The following is a 25633-nucleotide window of genomic DNA, read 5'->3' as shown; positions in this document are numbered from 1 at the left end:
TTTAGGATTTTTGATGGCGATTGATCCGCGAAATCATAAGTTTTATTATATTCAGATATTTGAATACTCGGATGTTTCAATGCTTGAACTATCAAATCTTCAGGAATAATAATAGTAATAATAATAAACTAATAATAGTTATTATTATCTCATAGAAGATTAAAAGCTAGGAGCTAATTATCGCTTAGGTCATACCATTACAAGCAGAAACGTGACATTTGGAAAGAATATTTCGGTTTGGTTTAATGTTGGTCACGAGAAGAGGAATTTCTCATCTCGTTTCTAAAATAAATAAAATAACATGAGAATTAACATTTTACATTCGAGACAGGTCAAGGCTAACTCAAAATTTTCGTCTCTCTTTGGAGATGAGAATCGAGACGAGACGAAAAGTATCGTAAACATTTCCCGTCTTGTCTCGATTCTCGAAATAGTGTGTGTCTATTCTTTAACTAACAATTGCTCTGTATACTGAATCTCATAGGCTATTTCGTTACAATCTATTTCAGAGCTCATTGAATTATGCTCTGTGTAGGTATTTTGTAGCAAAGCTTTTATATTTACCTCTGCATATCCTAAAAATTAGTTTATCATATGCCTTACTGTTGCGTGATATTCAGTTATATTTATTACAGTTATTTTCCTTAAAACATACAGTAGAATATTTCCTACATGAAACTCCAATGGAACGTTCTAGTTTAAAATGCTGGTAGTTGCAGAGGTGTGACTTGAAGGTACGGCTATTATTTCAAAACTAGTTAAAACGAGCTGAACGAGCAAGCGAGCCATTATCAAACTCAACTCAACTCGAAACTCCACCTCGAAAACAGCGACTTGGCTCGGAACTCAACTCAAGAAAATTACCTTTGACTCGACTCGAATTGAACTCGAGTCGAGTCGAATTTTAGCTCGACTCGTGCTCATCCCTATTTTTATTTGTATTTTATGTTTTCACTTCAACAATTTCTACCTTTTTTCTCCGTTTACCTGCTGTTTCTGGATTTCTCTTTCGGTGTCGTCCTTTATTTAGACCATGCACTATTCTTATTCCCAGCTTGTGAGCCGCTTCAATGTCTTATTCAGTTTAGGCTTTTCTCCTTACCTTGACTACACATGTGATTGATTTAATTCTCACTTTCCGCGCAGGACCGATGAAAATGTATTATTATTATTATTATTATTATTAGTATTAGTATTATTATTATACTATTGAACTTGCACGGCGAAATTACTGCATAATCGATATCATTTCTGTAATTTTACTCCATTGTATGTTATTTAGTTTATTAATGGGCACTAAATTGTCTCCAGATCAACGAATAAATTAACTACGGCATGCACTTTGGTGGAAATATCATTACAGAAACATTATTGGTTCGTTCCAAACATGTTCATGTAATGATATTACCTGGTCAAAGACTTTTTTCCGCCACGATTCATATTAACCAAAATAAATTTATTTTTCGGAAGCGGAACTTTCACTTTCCGGATTTCGGAAAATTATGGAATTCAATTAAACTCCGGAATTCAGAAAAATTTCGGAACTCGGAAAGAATTCGGAATTTAGAAAATTACGGAATTGAGAAAAACTCCGGATTTCGAAAAATCCGGATTTTTCCAAATTCCGGAATTATTCCAAAATCGGAATTTTCCGAATTCCGGAATTTGTCCGGTTTTACTTTCGGGAGTCCGAAAAGTAATAAATCCGGAATTGGCTATCCTTAGTTTATACACAACCTTTCAGAACACTAAGCTAGTAGCTGTCTACAAACAAACAAGTAATGCAAAGCATTCTGTATCCTGCAATACGTCATGTATTAAAATCCGACAGCAGTTTCAGTATCTAACCAGAAATTGCATGTATCTAGCTACTGGAAGCTGAGGTATGAAGAATTGTATTGTGTCTTATACAACCCTGCAAACCACTGAATATCTAAACGGCTTTCGTTAAATCCAAGTTTTAGTACTCACAGTTACATCCATTTGTGTCTATATGATCGTGTTACTAAAGCTTACTATATGATAGAGTTAGTAAGTCTTTCTCTGTTCTCCCGTAAGGTTCTGATACGATCTGCTACAGAATAAAGAACCAATTATCAATTTAACCAAGTTGTTGTATTACTACACATCTGCTTCCGCCTCTGTCAACTCTAGTCGATCTCGTTGACGCGACATATTTGCTTTTTTATATCCCTTTCTTTGTTTACTGAACTAAACAGTAACTATTCTGAAATATACTACTGCGCATGCCTCGTAGATAAATATTTCTGATGCCAATAGTTTCCGTTTTGTCCAAGGAATGTTCTTTTTCTTATTCCCAGCTTGACCCTTTTATTACATTATATGAAGAGCTTGTAGGTCTAAATACCTCATGTATTACATAGAATGTAGGTTTAATTCTTCCAGCAAAGAAGAAACATGTGATCATAGTATACAACCCACAGAAGTGATATGTGGCAATACAGTGGTCGTAGTCCCTAACGACACAGAGAATGAGCTATGACCTTCCTGCTGGTCTAGAGGCTAGCACGTGCGCCTGTGGTGTATGGTGTCCCGGGTTCGATTCCTGGCGGGAGAGAATCTATTATTTTTAACTGTTCTTGATGTTTCTGTGTTCGTGTCCCTGTCGTTATAAGTTATTAGAAAAAGCAAGTTAAACGAGTGAAGCCAGTAAAATTAGCAATAAGTAAGTTACTGAAACACGTTCGGTGAGTCAGTTAAAAAAAAGGCGACAAAGCACTGGCTTTTCGCTCCGTCCATGCGAGCTCGAATCTATCTCGGCTTGATTTTTTATCCATTTGAGAGAAGGTATTGTTCCTTTTCGCTACAGGTAGTCAGTCTTTTCGTATTTTTCGCTGTCGTTCACAGTTAAAGTAACTGACTATTCTTATTCTTTCTACGAATGATGGATCTTCTCTTTGGTTTCATGTCAAACATGCTCAAGTAATGGAAAGACGCTGTCGATAATAATAATAATAATAATAATAATAATAATAATAATAATAATAATAATAGCTAACTCATGTGTGTATTTCGACAATATAATTTTACATTATTATGTGGAAATAAGTAAGGCCCCGTAATTTTTTCGATGCGCCTTATGGGTTCACTGTGTCCAACGTTGGTCCCATCCCTCCTGTTCTCTCGATATAAGTTATCGACATTTTGCCTAAAGAGGGCTCTGCCGTGGCCCCATGACTACCCATGACAATGACTCTCCGTTCATTTTGCATTGAAATCGCTTATTTTTCTGAGTACTATGAGTGCATACTTTCCAGCGTTGCTCCCATCACTACAATTTCACGTTCTCTCGATATAAATTGCTAATATTTGGTTTGTAAGGGAGATATGGCGTTACAATCATTACGTTTGAAGAAGAATTGAGGAAGATGTTGCCTTGCCACAAACAACACTTATTATTATTATTATTATTATTATTATTATTATTATTATTATTATTATTATTATTGTTGTTGTTGTTGTTGTTGTTGTTGTTTTACTTACCACTAATGTTGCCTACCTTTATTTGCATTGCAAAGTGTTACTAAAAAGCAAATCAAATAACACTCCTCGCCATTCACGCTCCCGAACTCGAAATACATGATTTACATTTCTCTGTGTTACGGGAAAGCACATTTATTATATTATTCTTTCAAATACCACGTTTCACAAGTTACTTCACTTTCAATGTTTAATTCCACATCATCACTAATAATCATCTTGTTCCGATAGGATATAACTCCATCCTGCAAAAAAAAAAAGAAAAAAAAGCCTGACCGTAGCGAAAGGGGGTGAACCTTCTTTAGGCGATTAATCGGGTCCAATATTTCAATAAAAGAGGATAAGTCCCTGCACACAAATATTTCAGTAAAAGAAGAAAAGTTATTCAAACTTTCTGAATACTTATATATGGGCGAAATTTGGTTCCCTTGGAAGTTTTTAAGAGTTTGAAGGGCCGCCATTTTGAACATTTTCATCTTATTATTCTGGTTAACGAACGCATCGAGATATTTCAACAATTAATGTTTGTGCGAAGTTTCGTCTCAATCCGCTGAAAATTAGGGTGGTTATGGCATTCGCAAATTGCGTTATATATATACAGATAGATAGATAAATAGACACACAGAGGGAGAGAGAAAAAGTGTTTTGCTCCCTTCTCGCACCTGTAGTGCGTCAGAGCTAAACCGGGCCCCTTTGCAAAACGTATTGACCAGCCTAATCTAAACACAAGCCTCTTACTTGCTAACGTAGAAACGTGGTCGGGAGGTGTAAGGCATGTAGAAATTGTATTTTTAGTAATCATGAGTATGGTCCACTTCCATGTTTTTCTTGTTACTTTTTGCAGCTACTTCGGAACGTTCAATTTTTATTCTTCACTAATCGCAAATGGCGTTTACATTCAAAATAAGAGAAATTTTGGTGGCATTTGTTCGGATATTCTTCTCTTTTGAAATGAAGAAAAGAATAAAAGCAATACGCAAAGACAAAAAGTATTATCAGTACTAAACATTACCAATAATAATTGCTACGAAAAACTAAATATGACCTCTTTTACCCTCTCATGAGCTGTATGTATTACCAACAAAAATTTTCAAAAATGTCCCTGACGGGGATCCGAACTAGCGACCTTTACCTTTGTAAGCCAGCACCTTAACCACTAAACCAAGATCATGGCGTGGTGAACGTTTAGTTGTCGGCGTATTTGTTGTATTTGTGTTTTATGTTCCCACGTCGACAATTTTTACTCTTTTTTCTAAGTTTAACAGCTGTTTCTGGCTTTCTCTTTGGGTGTCGTCCTTTATTTACACTATGCACTATTCGTATTCACAGCTTGTGCCCCTCTGCAATGTCTTATTCAGTTTAAACTTTTCTTTTTTCCCTCAGTAAACATTTGATTGATTTAATTCTCATACTCTCCACGGATGGAGCGCAGGAATGCCAGACTCGAAAAATAGGTGTACATTTACTTTCCTGACAGATAATCCATGTTAGCATTTTTCTTAAGTATGTGCTGCACGCATATTTTTCACGCTCGATCCTATCCATAGGAACTAAATACACGTTTCTGATAGGTTGCATGGGGTCAAGGTGGAACAAAACGAGCCCTGTGGGGCTTCTAATCCATTCCTACTACTACTACAACTACTACTCCTACTCCTACTCCTACTCCTCCTCCTCCTCCTCCTACTACTACTACTACTACTACTACTACTACTAATAATAATAATAATAATAATAATAATAATAATAATAATAATAATAATAATAATAATAATTATAATAATAATAATAATAATAATAATAATAATAATAATAATAATAATATGGATACTTATAGCAAAACTACACGCGTAACGTAAGTAAATCACTTTTTTGAGTATTATTTTCATCTTATTTTAATAAAAAAATGTTATGATTTTTTTAAAAAAAATTAAACAACTTTCCTTGCGCTGGGTTTGAACCCAACCCAAAAGCAATTATGAATATTAGCCTTTTGCGCTAGCACGCTCGAACACGAGAACCGACAGCACCCAGTCTTTGATTTTTGTTTTATCTATGCCGCGTAACAACATTTCAAACATAGGAGGGAGCAAGTGTTTTTGTTGCACCCCTCTTTCAACAGCGCCCCCCACAACAGCACATAATTTCCACTAATCTTTATGGTATTAGAATCAGGCACCCTATACAATCAGGGGCGACATAAGAAATAATTAATATATCTGCAGCCCCCTTGGTGAAATATTATTTTCTTTTTTACTCTATCGAAGGCGCCCCTAGGCAATCAGGAGTGACGAAAGGAATAATTAATATTTTACAATGCTTCGTCATTGTAACATTATTTCCTTTTTTATTCTATCGAAGCAGGAGCCCATACATAATGAGGTGCGACAAGGGATTAAGAAAATGTTTATATCGCTGCTTGACTGTCATATAGATAGTTTTTTTTATTTTTTATTTTATTGTATCAAATGTGCCCTAGACAATCAACACACACACACAAAAAAAAACAACAGAAAAAGTGTTCATTGTGTTAATAATACAAAGCACTTTAGATTTTGTCGAAGATTAGGCTGTGCATACAAATCAGTTTTTCTACATAAACTTTTCACTATTGAATCGGCTGTAAAATAATACAAAGTAATTATTAGGCTTGTTTCACGCCCCCAATAACTTCTACCAGAACTTTGAAGGGGGCAATGCCCCCTTGCAATTCGTCTTGTTACGCCACTGATCTATGCCACGTGGAGAGAAACGGGTAACTTCAACCAATCAGAACAGCGTATTTAGCTCCTATGGCTAGGGTCGAGCGTGATTAAAAATATGCGTGCTGCACTCAGCAATTTAACATTTTAATATACGAACACTTTCTAAAGTAGTGAGAGAGAAATTCTAATGAAAGAAATGAATATATTAGGAATGTATATCTACATAAATTCAAATTGCACGCAGTAAAGTTATAAATATTGTTCTTGTTTTATTTGTTATGTTAAAATAAATTCTTGAATAATTTAAGAATTTGAGTCATTTTAGTTACATTCTCTGCGACATTTAACTATTGTCTGAAAAGTCTTTGCTGGCAACATTGCTATGACAACAAATACAGCAACCATATGAATGGTGTGTTTGTAGGTTTAGGTTGGAAATTTAAGTAAAACGTCAGGTAAGTAAACAGATATAATTCTTCTTGAAAGTAGTTTTTAAGTTATGTGTATGAATCACAACAATTTATAAGAAAATAGCTTGTACTTGCCGAATGTTAGAAAGGAATAAAGTTTATTACATAGTGTATCCTCATATACACAGCTGCAAATTTCCTTCTTATCTGCTGTTTAATTTATTGTTTGGTACTGATGTAGCTGAATACATACAGATTAAGAATTTGAATGTCAAAAGTGAGGTTATTAAAAAGTAAGAAGGTTGTACTCTGTGGTGCAATATTCCTTGCAGATGTACAATGCTGTCAGAAAAAAAAGGGGTTAATTCTGTAGTCAGGGGTCCAAAACTAGGTTTAAAAAAAATGTTTACACGAAAAACGAGTTGTTACAAAAGGGGGTCGAGCCAAAAGGGTAATCTGTGAATTGAATAGAAATGAAGTGTGTGTAATGGAGGAACATCAGGGGGATCCAAAAAAGAGAAGTCGTTGCCGATCTATAAAAACCGTGAAGATAAAAAGTTTAACTTCCCATGAAACACTTAACTTAACCTAACATATGGCAGCCAAAATTAAGCTATATTTAACAGAAAAGTATTAGTTTGTAGAAAAAGTACAAGGTTTATCTTCCCGTGAAACACCTAACGCAACCTAACTGAAACTAATCAAAATTCAGCTATATTTAGCAAAAAAGTAGGGCATACCAATTTTAGATAAAACGTTCCGCCCCACTCAAGTAAAAAGCAGAATTTATCCAAAATTTCAGTTCTTTTGCTTCAAATGACTCCCTAAAGTCTATTATACATTGCCATACTTTTCCATCAAATATTGTATCAAACTTTTCTTTGATCGTAATTTGGTCAAATAAGTTGGCTAAAATTTTCGCACCCATTATAAACGATGAATATACTTGCTCATTTGTTTATATTTCTTGATTCAATTGTTAGGTTACGTAAACGTATCCGTATAGTTTTATTGTAGCACCTGCTGGTGTAACCATAATGAATAAGGTTTTAGAAATGAATGGAATTACTATTCACAGTTACTTCTGTCTCATTTCGCTTCTTTATTGTTATTCCCAAATAAATCTTATTTTCATGTTTCCTTTCTTGTTCAGTAAATACGTATTAATCTATTCTATTTGTTGGTCCGATGCTTAACTTTCGTCTAATTCAGTTAGTTTTCGAGTAATTTTGGGGCATTGATTAAGAATAAATAATCCGTCATAAAAATGTTAGGCTTTTGCTTAGCTTTGGGGGGCCAGGTTTTTAATCGACTTTTTTGCTATATTCTATTCACATTCGGTGAACATTTAATTCAGACAGTATTGCCGAGGGAGCGTTAGCGAGTGAAGGCGGGTTAGTCTCTCGCAGGGCACGTTGTTTTCAGTCTTCGTTAGTGTTGGCCTCCCATTACTAAACAGTTACCAAATGTTAGGTTTTACAGTTAAAATGAGAGAGTACATATTAAAGAGGGTTCTGTAGGATATTAAGTTCCGCAGGAATTTTTCAGTGTAGGAAACTACTAATTTATATTTAGAAATGCGAAAAGTTTTTTTTTTCTTTTTTTTAATTTACCGGAAAGAACTGGTGACTATGGTTCTTATAGTGATAGAATGAAAGAAAGGGTAGATATTAATTTTTATTTATGAATATTGGTGATAGTGAAGACGGTTCTATTTTCCTATCTGCTGAATTTGTGCGAAAGATACGGATTAATAAATATAAGGACGCGATGACGAAAGTGTGGGATAGGTGTTAAGATAAGGAGAAGTAAAGGAAATTATATTTTGAAATGTAATGCTAGAATTAATACTGTGAAATGTTATTGGAAAAAAGCGACAACAGAAGGAAGATTTTTCGACTGTGCTTGATTTTCAGTGGGACAGTGCTATATGAAGGAAGTGTGCAAACTTATCACAGAAATGTCGCAAACCTATGTCACAAGAGTGTATTTCGTGCTAAGAGAAGATGATATTTCATGAATATAAGTCCCCCCTCCCCCCTAAAGCAAAATAGTACTGTGAACGAAACGTACTGTAACCTTCTTAGCATATCAGCCAAGATTGGCAATGCCTCCGGCATGCGATTTCCAAATTTTGATCAGTTATTTCTGTTAATTAACTTCCGGGGCGTAATGAATAAATGTCTTTTGACGGGTTAACTGCATGTACGTACACTTGGTACGGAGAAATGAACAGAATGCAACGAAATACCAACATGAAAGTAACAAAATACGTAATAAAGGTGATCAGTGTTGAGTTATTAATTAGGGACAAACACGAAGTTAAGTTCTCGACTACTAATACTAACAGGCAATAGAGCATTATATGGCAATGTTTCAAAGCCATGTACTTGTATGCTGTAGTAACGGAGAGAAAACAGAAATATAGAGCGAAAACTAATGAAAGGGAAGTTGCATCTAAACTAAGTGTGGGGCAAAATTTTGTGTACTATCCCATTTTGGGGAGGGCATAAATTTGTGAAATCTATAAACGAAATGTGTTACTTGATTTCACAATAGGATTGTACACGTAGTAAAAATATATCGAGATCTTGCGTCTTACATGTAGAAATAAGAAATGGAAAGTGTGCTCTTTACCACGTGATACTCTATAAAGTTGCGCTCCTGCCCCGACTAGGTTAGGTAGTGCTCGTGGCCAGCTAGCACAATTTGGTTTGTGTTTTAAGTTAATTCCTTATTTATACGGGGACCACGATGGCTCAGTGGTAGAGCGCTTATGTCGTGAACGTTCGATCCCTGGTTCGATCACCGCCCAAGAAAGTTTGTGGTGCAGAAGATTGTTTCAGTGCGTTTTCTCGGAGTACTCCCGTTTTCTCATTGCACCAATTCTTCTATCATCATTTACTTGCCTTAATCATCCGTCTCCCTTAGCGTAAAGGGCATAATTATGGGACGTTAAACTGAAAAATCTCATGTCGTTCTTTATTTATACATTGCAGTTTTTATGGTGTATGTGCACACGCTGTAGTTATACTCAGCTCTTCTAAAGTAAATCTGCACTTATTAATAAAGCAGTAACAGTGCGTTTGGTATTAATAGAAACTTATATTTCGTGAATGTACGTATCCTCTTGTGTGGCAATCTAGTCGGGAAAGAAATATTTTCGTATGCATATTGGAATTTTTGATGTCTCGAACATGATTTGATAGGAAGCTCCGCCTCCAATTCCTTTGTAAAAGTTTATTTACATAACTATATAGTAGAGTGTTGTTATAGTGCTGGTTGAATATATGGGAAGATAAGGATTAATTGTTTCCATTATTTTCTCGGGGCCGCTGTGGTTCACTGATGGGGCGTTCACCTCTAGTGCAAGAGGTCCTTGGGTCGATCCTAGCTCGCACCAAGTGAGGTTTTGTGGCAGACAAACACCATCTGCGTGGATTTTCTCGGGATTCTCCCGTTTCCTCTCAGTTTTTTCATTCACCATTTCCCTTATTTCTCATCATCAGCGTCTCCGTTAACCTAGCCGGCATAACCTTGGCATGTAAACCTTAAAGATTTTATTTCATTTTTTTTTTTTTTTTTTTTTAATTTTGTTCTTAGAAACGGGAAGGTTCTAGAACACAGGTCCCCTCATATAGGTTAGTAGCTAGGTTGCTTCTTTTCTGTACCAAAATTTGATATTTAATTTTCATGGTATTGCCGTGAGAGCGTTAGCGAGCGAAGCCGGGTTAGAGCCCCGCAGGGCATGTTGTTTCCTGCCTTTATTGCAGCTAAATGGGAAGGGGGACCTATCTTCTAGAGCCTTGCCCTTAGAAACTCACACCTTCATTAAAGAGTCAATAATTAATTAATTAGGGTGAGAAGAGATTAGTGGTAATACCAGATGACTATATACAATTCACATATAAGCTTTAGTAGAGTTTAATATGGAGTAAATATTGACTGCACCAAGCAACTTAAATGTGTCACCAGGCAATGGACAAAGGTATTTAAACAATTTATTAGCTGAGCTGATCGGGAATTTCCTTTTTAATAAAAAGATTAGTAATTCAGCTTCGCCTTTATTCTACATTATTAAGAGTTCTTTTTCAATGGAAAAGTTTCATTTTATGTCCTTTTTCTGAGTTTCTATTTCAATAGTTCAGATTATTTTCTTTAATTGATTTGATTGCACTTTTAGTTTCAGCAGCAAGGCTATATGAGACGTGGTCCTATAGATTAACGAGGAATCCGAACCATATGAACTCCCGCTGGGGTCCGAACCCAGGTCTATTCGAAAGGCGCGTAATCTAACCGCTTAGCGACGAGGTTTTTTTATGTTCACTCAGGAAGACAATATAGCTTTATATGTCCTGCAGAATTTGCTAACGCAAACACACATACACTTCGCCATGTAAAATATGACTAAATAAATAGATTATATGTAATATACCAGCTGAAATGCCCGTTCTTCACACGGGAAGAGTAGGTTTATGGGAAATATTTGAATCCTCTTCCCTTCCCCTTAGAATATTTATTTCAATGAAACTTTAATGAAAAATATAGAGAAGATACTCTGCTTTCGACATAAATATTAAAACGCCCTATCCCACAAAATACGCCTTTAATCAACTAGATATGATTAAAAGGTCCAGCTTGAAGTGGGTACTAATTATCTTCCGAAAGTAATTTCAAACGGGTCAGACGTTTTCCGAACGCAGAAAACTATTAATTCGCCACAAATCTCTGTCATTTTTTACATTTTCTTTTTAACCTCATTCACCCAACTCTGCAAATGGGCATGAACTTGTACTTATACGGCGTTGAGAGCGTCCCTATTCATTTCAGCGTGCCCGAAAACTATGGATTGCACATTAATATCAGTCGTTTCGCATTATTTTTACTTGTCACACTCTCCAACCCCCATAGTACTTTTTCGAGATTGAAAGTCTTATGTGTACCAAGTTCGGTTAAAATTGCTCCAGACATTCTGGAGTTAAGCTGGAATATGTATTCATACACATACATTCAAATATTGGAGATGTGTGAGCAACGCTTTTTGGCGCTGCCCCTGTAAATTCGCAATCCAGCTGATTTTCTCCTTCATCCCTAAACTTGGGATTAAGAGACATTTTATTTTTCACCCCTGATGCCTATAGGGGCTAAAATTTGACTTTAACGCTTGCGCTTGACATTTAACACTGACTATTTTTACATGTATGTCATTGTTACAACGCAGAGAAAGGCAAAGACTGTTGTACCTTCTCCTTTTCCTTCTATACTCCGAGTGCCTGCTGGTCACTGTCCTTTCCTTCTTTATCTGTCAAAAGAAGTCATATCGAGATTGCTCTTTCATCCTCTTCCGGCTCTAATTCTTTCTTTCTTCTTAACATGCTGGACCATCGAAACAACCGCGTTCGGGGCTATATTCGTTTTTAAGTGCAGAAGAAGAAGAAATGGGTACTATAACGCTTCGTATGCGTTATAGGATGTGTAAATGAACTGACAGTCAATTGTCTCGATAAACGTTCGGAAGATTTTAAGGTAGGCACGGGGTTCTAGTGGAAATTAGATGTTTATGGAAAACATGATACCTGACTCATGGCGGATGATGTTCCTCTATGGTTTCGGTACGCTTTATTGCAGATTTGTCCATTACCCTTGGTCTCTAAGTCAGTGTCTTATGAAACAGACTTCTTTGGATTGGTCCGCCGGGATGTTCAGCTTCATGTTGGTCCTTGGTGATGATATTCCATCGAACTGGATGGCCTCGGACATTGATCCCCCAGTTCCAGGGGATGGCAGAACCGAGAACCTGCATGTAGCCGATTATCTTTGGGGACCAAACTCAGGAACAAAGCTCCACAGGATGAGAGTGAGCTAGGACTCAGGTCATTGGAGAAACCTATACGAAAAGCATCGCATCCAAAGAGGGAACTACCAATACTAATTATACTTTAATATAGGAAAGTTTCGTTGTTTCATACTTTACTGAACAGCAACTTTGTTCTATTTTCAGTATACACAGGTGATCTTCAGCCTTCGTTACAACAATGTGTGGGCGCACCGCATGGTAATTATTTTTATTAGTTTTGATTTTATTTTGATTACTTCATGAAATTCTTTGTTTAGTTAGTAAGTTGTGCATATCACTTTGAGATCTTGCTCTAGTATTGGAATAAATATATTTGTGAAACTGGATTTATGTATGTGCGTGTGTGAGAGAGAGAGGAGGGGGGAGTGAGCGGGTGAGGGGAATGAGAGTGATGGATTGATTGGTCAATCGTTCTTGATAGTAATAATAATGGTGGAAAATGTGTATTTTGACAACTGTGGTCGCTCACGATGTGTAGAATAACGAAGATGCTTCCTTAATACTTCGCCTGTTGACTGCATACTTCTTCGGAGTGTGTTTTGGACTTGGAATTTAGTGGTGTTACATAAGAATAGACTTCATATAGTAATAACATAACAAGAAGAAAAATATCCCAAGAAGTAAACTAGAAACTATTTAGATAAGTATCCTTGTCATCAATATTCAGCAACCTTAAATGTGAGATGTTTAGAATCTCTTTTTTCTGAACCGACATTAAATTTCATGCTCTAATATCACTCCAAAGATGTGTGTAGTTGGTAGGTGAAATATTGAGAAATTGTTATTCTTTTTTACGTATCAGGAGCAGTAAATTAGTTTAATTATATAATAATACAGAAAGAATTAAGATTCAGCGAATCGTGCCGATACATTAACCACTACGCTACCCAATCCGCTTGCAGAATAGCCATACACTCTCCCATTCTTGAAGTCGGTATTCGTTCACTCAGACCCCATGATTTGTACCACAACTTCATGTTGTGCATGGACTATCCTGTGTCCATTATTGAAAAAAACAAAAAAACAGTTTTTTTTGTTTGTTTGTTTGTTTTGTTTTGTTTAAATAATTTACTTCATGTATTTATATTACATATGGACACAAATAAGTTTGTTTCGCCTTCGTGTTGTTATGCAGCAAAGGGGTTGTGCTGGGAGGGATCACATAAGCTTAAAGCGGAATCCAATCCGAGAGAAATTGTTCTCCATTTGAACTCGAAACCGGGACTAATTGGCCACAAACGCGATGAGTCTGCCGACTCACTCACGAAGGACTCCTGATAATACGTTGTACTGATCTTGACATACTTGTTAATATAATTGTCAAGAGTCTTCAGAAGAACAAAAAGATAAACAGTTGCACAAATGAAACTATTATGCAGAATTATATATAAATCGGGAAAGTCCCGCCTTAACCGCTAGGAAAGTCTTGTTATTACTTTAAATGCAAAGCAATAACGGAAAAATCCCGTTTTTGCTTGGCATGTAAAATTTTATGGTCAACGTATCATAATCAGTACGCTAAATCAGAGGTATTAAATTTCAAATTTAATATATAGATATCATTCAATTAAATTAAAACAAAGTCCAGTCCGAGCTAATGTTGGGAGCTACAGAGGCAGTCGATAAATTTTAACAATTTCTATCAATATATTTAAGCAACCATGGCTTCTTAATAAAACAACAGATATTCAGGCATACAATTTGGTTTCATTCCGTGTGTTTAGGCTTAACATCCTTATGTAATACCGAGGTAAGAAGAAGACTTTCGCTTAAAGTTACAGCTACTTGGTTTACTTGAAAGAAGAATTGCGGTTCGACCGGCAATTGATCATGGGACGCCGTGATTAAAAGCTGAAAAGGAGATAATATGAATGCAGGTGGTATGATATGTGGAAACGTCGCCATGAAGTTCATACGATTTAAAGCATTTTTCGTTTGTTTTTTTTTCTTTCTTTCTTTTGGTTTAAACTTTTTTTTTTTTTTTTTTTTTTTTTTGAAAAAACACCTGGTTTAACCCAGCCATCCCTGCGTTACGGTACTCGAAGATCCCGAGTTCGATTCCTGCTCCAGTCGTGCACGTTTTCACTCTTTGTGTATCATTGAATTCGCATGTATAGAGTAGTTGATGTGTTAAAATCGGTTGTTTCTTCCTTTCTTTAATTCAAGTATATAGTCGTTACAGCACACAGATTAATATATTAAGTAAAATTAATAGATAATTAGTCAGCTTTATTTACCAAAAAAAAAAAAAGGTGTCAAGCTTTTGTTTCGTCATCAAAAACTGCGTTTTGAGCTCTGTGTACCTTATGTTAGTTTATTTCCTTTGAACTAATGAAATGCACTACTATTCTTCTTATAGTACGTTATCTCCAGAAAACATACGAAAAGCTTGCAGTTACAAAAACAAAACTACAAATAAGTATGAACAGCCTGAATGGCAAGAAACAGAAGGAGATGAAACATATCATCCGTCATATAACCTTGCGCCTACTAACTACTCTCCAGTTGTGATATCGAAAACTCATTTGTCTTCGGAGTGCAAAGCTGAAGATCGTGTGATCCGACCAATGAGGTGGGGTTTTATTCCGTCTTGGCATAAGGTTAGTAGTAGAACCTAGTTTGAAGTTACCTTCTTTTAAATGAACGATTGACTGAATGGAAATAATGGTAAACGTTTCTGTTTTTACAAGTGTACTTCATAATAGTAAATTAGGGTAAACTTTACAAATCATGCTCCAGTTGCGCATCGATAAGTAGGACTGCTTTAGAAAGGTATAGTGGGGTATGGTAGGGTAGTATCGAATAAGGTAGGAATAAGTACAGTAGGGTAGGTGAGTGTAATATCTCGTCTCTGCGTAAGGATACCAACTGGAGCAAGCATTGTAATGTTAACCCTTAAATCAGCTAATGAGTTCCTCCAACAGGATTTAAACTGTTCTTCCTTTTCTTAAAGCATAATGTGAATGAAGATAATATCTTATTTGCATTTTCATGAAATTGCAGAAGTTCTTTTCTCCCCGATTTCCGGGAAAAGGAGAATATGAAATTCGTTGTTAATAAAGTAAACTCCTTTGCACAAAACCGTGTAGGGGTTAAGCGAATACCATCGCCACTACCAACAGTTTCCTTGACTTGAGTCTCCTGATTCTTTCACTCTGGTAACGCCCTAGTTGTTCTTATTGATACAAGTAAAGGGTCCAAATGGATGAATCAAGTTGCGTAATGGGACTTAGTGCGCCTGATAGAGGATGTGAAAATTTGTATATGTGAAAAGTTATAGCGGCTGAGCGCCATAAGAAACAGAGGGGGAGGGGGTCAAAGTTGGTGGGAGAAGGGCTATGTTATGTTATAGAAATACATCAAATAAACTGTTAAATCGTAAAAATAGTGAAAGATATACAATGGAAAGGGTGTTAGTTTCACATATTGCCAAAAGAAGAATGGACAGAATAGACTGTGAACCTCCGCCGCCATCTTGAAATCCACCATTTTCAAATCTGTGATATATTTTGAAATGGGAAGGTAGTCATGTGATATATCAATTGAAGGGTAAGGGGAAAAAACAAGGAATGTCCATGTATGTGCTTTTTCGGGTGCTTTGTTCTATCTGTTGGCGACTCTTGGTACTATTTGACTGTATATGCCATGCATGCCTAGATGTAAAAATGTCCATGTAAAAAGGGGCGAAAGATTTAATAATCCTATTCTTTTTACACGGTTTTCAATGTTAAAACGCCGTTTTCTCGAAAATGTAGTTTTGTGACATTCCTTCTTTTTTCCCCTTACCCTTCAATTAGGGCCAGCATGTTCTCAAAAAGTCAATTACGAATTTTAGTGATCGTTACCTGTACTTATTTGGAAGATTTAGAATCATCTTTATTGTTATTTACCAGGGTTTGAAAAAACCCGGGTATTTTTGAAAAAACCCAACCCACTTGGGCCCATGTGGGTTTTTTCGAGTATTTTCGGGTTTTATTGGGTTTTTTCGGGTTTAATTGGGTTTTTTCGAAATATGTCAATCTCTTTGGGGTAAAAATGTTAAAATATGATTTATATTTCATGAGTGTCATTGTCACAACTTGCAACAACTTTCTATTCACTGCTGTTTGGAAAAAATTGCCGCCATTTTGAAATTTTATATTGTATCGCCGAAAAAATCTACACAGCAAATTTAGAATGTCTTGTGCTTCTACCCTCAAAATATCAACTTAAAAAGTCCGAAAATTGCACCTTGTAGCATGGATACCCGCTATTTTGAAAAATGGACGCCATTTTGAAATTTTATGCCGCCAAAATATATACAGCTAATTTAGTCTCTCGTGCTTCTACTTTGAAAATTCCAACTTGAAAGACCAAAAATTGCGCTTTGTGGCGTGCATATCAACAGTGGCGCAAATTTTTCTTCAACATTGGGGGGACGGGTAAGACGGTATATATATATATATATATATATATATATATATATATATATATATATATATATATATATGCATGCAATGTACAAAATATTTATGAAGGCGAAAAACAATGCTGAGGAGGATTACCCATGTCGGTCCCGGCGTCCTCCACAGGGGACATAAAATATGACAACATTATTATTGCTTTATAACTTTAAAATCCGACCGGCAACATTGAAAACTGTTTACAAGGGATGATCCAAATATGATCATTCCCTGTAAACAGTTTTCAATGTTGCCAGTCTGATTTTAAAGTTGTAAAGGAATAATAATATCGTCATATTTTATGTCCCCTGTGTGGGACTCCGGGACAACATGGGTAGGGGAGCAGAGTTGTCTTCAATATTGGGAGGCGGTCAAATTTCAGGCTTATTCTGGGAGGTATCAATTCCATCTCACTTTCCTTTGTGACAGTTGGACACAAATCATCACATTTCTTCCTAAAAGACACATTTCCAATCGGATTATTGAGAGGGACAGTTTCAAGATTGTAGGGGATATGTCCCCATCATCCCCCGGGATTTTCGCCAGTGGATATCAGCTATTTTTTTTAAAAAAAGCGCGCCATTTTGTAATTTTACGTTGGTATGCTGCCAAAATCTAAACACAAAATTTAGAGTGTCTCTGGTTTGTATCCTGAAAATTTAAAAGACCGAAAGTTGAACACTGTGTGGTAAAGGCAGACAAACTAACAAATGTAGATCGAGTCATTCTAGGAGCCTCAGTGACGTTCGCCAAATATGAATACCAAATAGCTATATTAATTTAAAACAAAGACATAATTCATCAAAATGTCTTAAATATTTTTCAACGTAAAATAAATGGTCTTTCGATGCTTTGTGCATTCAATTACGGGAATTACCCGTGCACTTCTTGCAAGACCGTTATTTTCCGAAAATTAATTTAAGACAATTAACAAAGATAAAAGATAGGCCTATAATTCATATTTTATAAAGTAAATGTTTCAAAATGTCTAAAATAATGAAATGAAATATCCTCCAGCGTAAAATAAATAGATTTATTGTTGAAGTATTCACTTTCGATGCTTTGTGGGTTCAATTGCGGGAATTTCCCGAACATTTCTTTCACGACGGGTTTTCCCTGAAAATGCAGCTTGCTTTACTGTACATCGAAACTTCCATTAATACTGAAGTTTGAATGCACTACTTGAAATAGTAAGCGTTACGTAGTCTTCGGAGCTCCGAGCATTAAGCTTCTTAATTTTGACAAGAAATTTATGCTTTTGCTGGTGTTGATTCTACAAAATGCTTATTTGAAGGCTAGCAACAAATGACTAAACTTAACTGTTGTTGTTGTTGAAAAACCAAATTTTACTGAATAGTTTTGTTACCATCAAAGGTAAGAAATAATACTAATAGTTTTTTACTAATGTATTTACATAATTACTGTTAGTACCGGCACCTATGTATGACCTTACACCCGTCAACGTATGTGGGATAACGTCCCTCGGCGGCGCCGAGTCAGGAAACATACTATTCACGGAAAGTATTTTCTAAAATACACAATCGCTTACTTTACTTCAAATAGGCTATAAGCATAAACCGCACATTAATTTGTTCTACAATTATCTCAAGCTAAGCTGAGTTTTTATTTATATATTTATTTATTCATCCATTCAGTGCATTTAGAGCTTTATAAAGGTCTTATGTTGAATATTGTTGTCTATTTTAACATGAAAGCATATAATTCGCCCAAAGAAAGTTTAAAATCTGATAAAAATAACTTTCAATGTGATCACCTTAGTTGTACCAATAATACACTAACAAAAAAGTCAAAAACCCAGGTGGGTTTGAAGATAGGTTTTTTCAGGTGGGTCCAACCCGAAAAAACCCGCTGGGTTTTTTCGGGCTGGGCCCACTTGGGCAAACCCTGTTATTTACGAAAATCTAGGAGACTGATACTCGCATGTTGAAAGTTTGGATTATCACGAAAACACATGTAAGTTAAACATATTTAGAAGCCAAGAAAACTAAGGAAATTTGATATCCAAGTTGTATATTATTACATTATTATTTATGGAATTACTTCCAATTTGCTTCATATAGTGCGGAAGAGAACTGTTCCGGTCTGGAAGAACCACTTCCGCTTGTTTGTTTTGTGTTTTGAGCTTTTGGTCGAAAACGATGTGGTTTATATAGCTAACTTTTGTTAAATTACACATTTACTAATATAAACCATAACACAATAAAATCTGAATGGAAGAGGCGTGTGGCAAAAACCATTGTTGTACAGGGTGGTCATTTCTAGTATGTGTTATGATGGTATCCAAACGGATAAAACAGGCCATAATTCATCAACGGTTAGTGATATTACAAAATGGACAGCAGCATTGTATTCCTGATCAAAGCAGTCTTAACACACGTTCCGCATGACTACTTTTCCATTTAAAAAAATATCAGAGATCTCAAAATGGTGGATTTCAAGATGGCGGCGGAGGTTCGCGGTATTCTCTGTCCATTCTTCTTTTGCCTATATGTGAAACTATCACCGTTTGCATTGTCTACCTTTCACTATTTTTACGACTCAACAGTTTATTTATGTATTTCTATAACATAGCCCTTCTCCCACCAAATTTACACCCTCCCCCTCCGTTTCTTATGGCGCTCAGCCGCTACAACTATGCACATATACATATTTTTCACATCCTCTATCAGGCGCACTATGTCTCATCCCGCAATTCGGTTCAACCATTTAGACCCTGTATTTGTTAGTGAACTTTGTGCTGCCAGCACCATCAGGTTTTACCCTGCGTTCAGCCGTCCAAGTACTTGCCAGATACAATTTACTTGATTTCAGGATGCCATGGAGCGATACCATTCTGAATATTATATAGAATATTATTCTGAATATAACAGAAGGTTATATGGGAGAACAAATGAAAAAGTTGAGGAGGAACAGTTCAGGCTCAGGAGAGATGCAATTGGATTATTATGGGTGATCGGTGATAGATTTATATAAAAAGGGAAAGAGGTGTATGTTGTATTTATTGATCTTGAAAATGCTTTTGACCGAGTGAATTGCAAAGTGTTGTTGCAAGTTCTGAAGGAAGTTGGGTTGGAGTGGAAAGATAAAAAACTAATAAGAAATTTATATATGAACCAACAAGTAAGTCTTAGAATAGTGTAGGAAATGACAGAGGAGTGTGCAGTTGGAAGGGGAGTTCGACAGGGATGCTGTCTTTCGCCTACATTACTTAATATGTATCTAGAAGAGATACTGAGAAAGAGTCTACAAAATGAAGACGGCATTTCAGTGGGATGTAGAACGATCAGATGTATAAGGTTTGCAGATGAAATGGCACTTGTTGCAGAGTCTGAAGAGAAAATCAATAAGATGTTAGAAAACTTGAGGAAGAACTGCGAAAAATATGGGATGAAAATGACGTCTATTTAATTGTTTCCAGATAATAGGAGCGTATTTAGACTGGTCCGATCCCCTCTCAAAAGTGAAATAGAAATTAAAACTTTAGGCGAAATTTATGTACTAAATACGTAAAGTTAATCGGGATCGTAATATGGCAAATTTTCGATGCGTTAAAATATCGAATAATACTTTTGATAAAGTGGATACTTTCAAATATCTAGGATCCATATTAACAGACGAAAACGATATTCACGAAGAAATTAAATGTCGACTAAAATCAGGGAATTCATGTTATTCAGTTCAAAATTTCTTGTCACGAATTCTGTCGAGAAATTTGAAAATATATAAAACGATAATCATGCTTGTTTGTTCTGTTATGGTTGCGAAACATGGTCGCTTACAATGGGGGAAAAGCATAAACTGTGAAAGTATTTGAGGATAAGGTCCTGAGACGAATATTCAGACCCAAGAGAAACGGGAATGGCGGAAACTTCATAACGAGGAACTACATAATTTATACGGTTTACCAAACATTGTTAGGGTCATCAAGTCTAGGAGACTCAGTTGGGCAGGTCATGTAGCCAGTATGGAAGAAAGTATGAAGGCTTTCAAAGTCTTAGCTGGAAGACTAATCGGAAAACGTTTATTAGGAAGACCTAGGGCATATGGGGGGACAATATTAAGATGGATCTCATAGATATAGGAATACAAAGTAGAAACTGGAGCCAGTTGGCTAAGGATAGAAGTCAGTGACAAACTTCTGTGAACGCGGCATTGAATCTCCGGGTTCCATAGGCCATACAAGTAATTCATTTTAGACGAAATTTATGTACTTTATATGTATTTCGTCCCGCTAGCTAATTCCGATTTTTTAAAAATATGCCTCTGCCAAATATCAATGAATTTCGTGAAAAGAAAAGTGTCACGTTGCTGTACGTTTTTTCCTGAATTCTTAAGAAGCATTGTTTGGGATTTAAATAGGTTAACGATTGGGGATTAATTCAAAATTCAACCCCAATACTTTCACTTAAATTTCATAATTAACATTTAGTACTAATTCCTAATATTTTTTCTTCAGTTCGCGACTTGTATTATGCGAGGAAAAAATTTTTATTTAAATCAAAAAAATCATGATTTTTCCACCCTGCTAAGAAGGAACTCTATCATGATGGACGTGTTAGAGTGTATGGTGGCAGAAAAGAGGGGGAGGTGGCGAAGAGGGCTACAATTAATAAATGATATCAAAACAGAGAAATCGTGCGTGAAGACAAAGAGGTTAACAGAACACCGTGGAACATAGAAGCTTCTCAGTTGCAGCAAGTGACTTGCCAATAATGACAGAATACCTGATGATGATGATGGTGATAATTCTGAATATACTTGTTGTTATTCATTGTTTCTAAACTCTTACGACGCTTGGGAAATAATTTTACCTATAGAAACAACAAAAAGTTCAAGTAAAAATGTCCTCGGAAGTGCATCAGTTCGGAGATCACACTACCGAAACCCTGGAAAAATGAACTGTATAGCAGTGTATTTCAAAAGCTGTGCGTGATCAAACTTGTACTGTTCAAATTAGTAGTGGACATAGAAACCAGTTTTTCGGTTTTTGGTCAAACCAAGCTTTTATCAAGCAGGGTTCGGTTTTCTATCAAAAACCTTTGGCTTCTTCAAGTTGTTTGAAAATGAATGTTACAGGAATCACTTCCACTGGACGTCAGATGTTGGAAAGCGGTTTTTGTAGTAGTTTTATTTTCGATCTAATTAACGTAGCGAAGTAAAATGATGCTGTCATCTCTAATTGCAGCGACAAATGTTCCTGTGTTTTGTTATACAATCTTCTGTTTGATTGGGATGTGGGAACAGTGGCGGAGCTCTTACCTTTGGTGCGTGGGTCCCTGGTTCGATCTCCAGCCATGTAAGTTTGTGATGGCTAACATCATGTCCGTAGGTTTTCTCGGGGAGCTCCCACTTTCTCATTCCACCAATTCTTCCATCATCATTCATTTGCTTTATTCATCGTCTCCCTTAGCCGAAAGGGCATAATCGTGGGTTGTTAAACTGAAAGAATGAATGAAAATATTTCCTTTTATTTTTTCCTGTTTGTTCGTGGGATAGTCATATCAGTACCAAACTTGTCTTTAAATTTTCTTCCACATCAGATGAAAATAACAGTACAGTTCCTTTTAGGAAATTGTTTTTGTGGAAGTGACTGTTTTTATATTCGCAGAGGGAATTATCTGTGCCATTTTAAAATTATCTGGGGGTAAATCCGAACGTCTTTGAGGGTAACACCCTGGTCACCCTCTGAAAGAAATAGTGAATACCAAGTCAGTTTTTAAGTGCAGACCAAAACCATTTTATTTCACAACTTAGTTTTCAGGTCACTTCTTTTGTCACGAATCAGGTATGATAACATATAACAGAACAGTAATATAATTAAAATGAATAAACTTTATTTCGAGATACAAGTTATGACCGGACGTTTTTCTTTTACTGTTTAACAAAGAATTTTTTAATTGTGTAAAATTTCATCTTTCTTAAATATATAATATCTTTCTCTTTCTCTTTTGCTCGCTCGGTCGCTCTTTTCTACTTCACGTAATAGCTTTTCTGCCATTTCTTGCAAATGCATTAACTCCTAAATAGTACGCGATCGAGGATATCGGACGAAGGAAAGAGCATATCACAATAATTCACGCACCGCGAAGCTGTCATATTTCATTATTATCTATCTGGCCAATCACTGCCTTTGTTTTGTGGAGTCGCTGTTGTGTGTTTATACATGTATCTTGTTATGGGTTGAAGAAGTGTTGGGAGGGAGGTAGGGGTATTTTTCTGCATTACGAGGGAGGATCAAATGAAAACATTAATAATACAATCAAATGCCGTAAAGGGGACGATTGCTTCGATATGTGTCAGTAATATGCCTTGAGTTGCATTTAATGACCTACAAGTGGCAGTGCGTTCTAGGAAGAACAAAGAACGCGGCAGCGTCAGTATCAATATGGCCGCCCCACTGTCCTTAGGCACCGCGTTAGAACAGCGTTCGGTAACCCGATTTGTCTTCAGTGAAGGTGTGAAACCAATTGAAATTCATCGCAAGATGGCAGCAAAGTATGGTGATTCGTGTTTGTCCGTACAGCAAGTATACGAGTGGTGTAAGAAATTTAAACGTGCCATAACATCTGTGGAGGATGCTCCTCAACCGGGACAGGCTCACCTCGTGGAGACCGACGAATATATTGCGTTGCCGGAACACAGGGAAAACAGGCTTATTACGCTGAAATAAATCGCCACAACCATGAATATTAGCTTAGGTTCAGCTCAACACATAGTGCATAATCTGCATTTCAATAAGGTGTTTGTGAGATGGGTTCCACGCTGACTTCTGAATTGAAAGAAAAAATTAAATCTTTTAAGCTTTACGTCCCTCGGTTCTGCCGGCTACGCTAAAGGAGACGGTGATGATGAGAAATGAATGAAGAAAACTGGAGAACTCCGACAAAATCCACGCAAACGGTATTTGTCCGCCACAAAGCTCACTTGGCGCGAGCTGGGATCGAACCAAGAACCCTATGCACCAGAGGTGAACGCTCTACCACTGAGCCACCACGGCCTCTTGCTGAATTGAAAAATCGTCGCGTCGATGCCTGTGAAGAACTTCTGCGTCGTTTCAACGCTTTTGCATTTCTGGATATAATTGTTACAGGCGATGAGACCTGGGTTCACTATCATAAACCAGAAACAAACAAAAAAAAAAAAGAAAAAAATCTGCACTCAGCCAGCATCAGCAGGAAAGGTCATGCTCACTCTCTTCTGGAATGCAAAGAGAGTAATTTTGGAACATTACATGGAAAAAGGAGCGACAGTAACCAGTGCCTCGTATTCAAACCTGCTGAAAAATCACCTTCGCCATGCAATCAGGCGTAAACGACGAGGACTTCTGTCCTCATGTGTCCTCCTACTGCATGACATCGCCCGACCGCCTACTGTCCGTTTAACAGTTGAGACTATCGATGACATCAAATTTGAGTGTGTCAGTCCACCCTATTCACCAAACCTTGCCCCCAGTGACTTTCATGAGTTTGGACCACTCAAAGAAGCGATGGGAGGCAAGCATTTCAAATAGTGATAAAGAGGTGAAAAATGCGGTGACGCGTGTGGCTGCAATCTCGACCAAAAGAATTCTTCCAATGTGGTGTCCATCCACTTCGAAGCGTTGTAATACTTCATTCAACTTCAAGGGGACTACGTTGAAAAATAAGAGGTAAGATTTCCTTTTCATTGTTACATTCTAAAATGTATTGCACTTTTAAGGTTTTCATTTGATGCTCTCTCGTACTTTTTAGGTTGACCAGAACATAAGCACACTAATGTCAATACACACAGTTCATTCCGTGGTTTTTGTGTTATAACATTGTAAGAGTGATTGTTGGGATTTGAAGTGGAAAATGAAACAAAAGAGAAAATCACTACACAAAGTAATGCATTCCGATATTAGAAGGACTACACATAAAGTGTTAAAATTTCTCAGAAAACAAAGAAAAATTAGACTCATATTGCATTCAATACGAGACAGAAAAAAACAGAAAAAGATGTTTGTACGATAGACCGAAGTGCGAGAACTATTATTAGATTGATATATTTTCTTCAATCTTTCTATTCAAACGATATGCATAAACCCACACTATAGATCAGTGCCGTAAGAAGAGGCTGATGCGCTTAAGCCTACCGCGTCTTAGTATAGTGATATCAACAATTGATTCTACTAATACGCAGTATATTTCATTTGCGATCCCCGGTAATACGACTTTTCTTATAATTTATCACGAGTATTTACAGTTATGTTTAGGGAAAAAAAAAACTTCTCAGAAGCTCCTTTAACCCTACATAAGATTTCAACAAGTTGGCTATTTTCTGAATTATTATTCTTTTAGGCGGATGAGCTCTTTCTTGTCAGCATAAACATCAAAATTTACCATCTGCAGGTAGAAGTAAGAACATTAAAAAAAGAAACAGGTTGCTTAAGGTTTTTTCTTTCTTTTTTTTTTATTGATCTTTGTAGCCGAATTGTTAGCGCATGCGCCTTCATAGTGTGTTGTCCCTGGTTCTACTCCCAACTGGACCAATAACATTTCTATGTTTACCCATCGTAATGAAGGGCCTCAGTGGCTCAGTAGTCACTAAAATAATGCGCAGAAAAATTTTAATATTCTTTGCCTCTCCAATATTTCGAAGAAACTAAAAAATTGGGATTAGGCTGATGAGCAATTTTAACGAATGTTTTTTAAATGATGTATTTTTAAGGTTTTGTTT

At 36.4% G+C, this 25633-nt stretch overlaps 1 protein-coding gene across 2 annotated transcripts in view; it reads left to right on the top strand.

The window, feature by feature from the left end:
- The first annotated feature begins 6535 nt into the window (after window positions 1–6535).
- The window catches only part of LOC145673768 (abasic site processing protein HMCES), a 56709-nt gene continuing 37611 nt past the window's right edge, over window positions 6536–25633 (top strand). Inside the window, exons 1-3 of one of the 2 annotated variants that reach the window (XM_081743525.1) lie at window positions 6536–6661; window positions 12618–12671; window positions 14833–15073. In XM_081743525.1, coding sequence (XP_081599651.1) covers window positions 12652–12671; window positions 14833–15073 — 261 coding nt within the window. In that variant the 5' untranslated portion in view covers window positions 6536–6661; window positions 12618–12651. The remainder of the gene's footprint in view (window positions 6662–12617; window positions 12672–14832; window positions 15074–25633) is intronic. The other variant, XM_081743524.1, reaches the window with a different exon arrangement.

Source organism: Thermobia domestica, chromosome 17 (assembly GCF_964235325.1).
Source record: "Thermobia domestica chromosome 17, izTheDome1.hap1.1, whole genome shotgun sequence".
Taxonomy (NCBI): domain Eukaryota; kingdom Metazoa; phylum Arthropoda; class Insecta; order Zygentoma; family Lepismatidae; genus Thermobia; species Thermobia domestica.
This window is presented reverse-complemented; position numbering and strand designations above follow the sequence as displayed.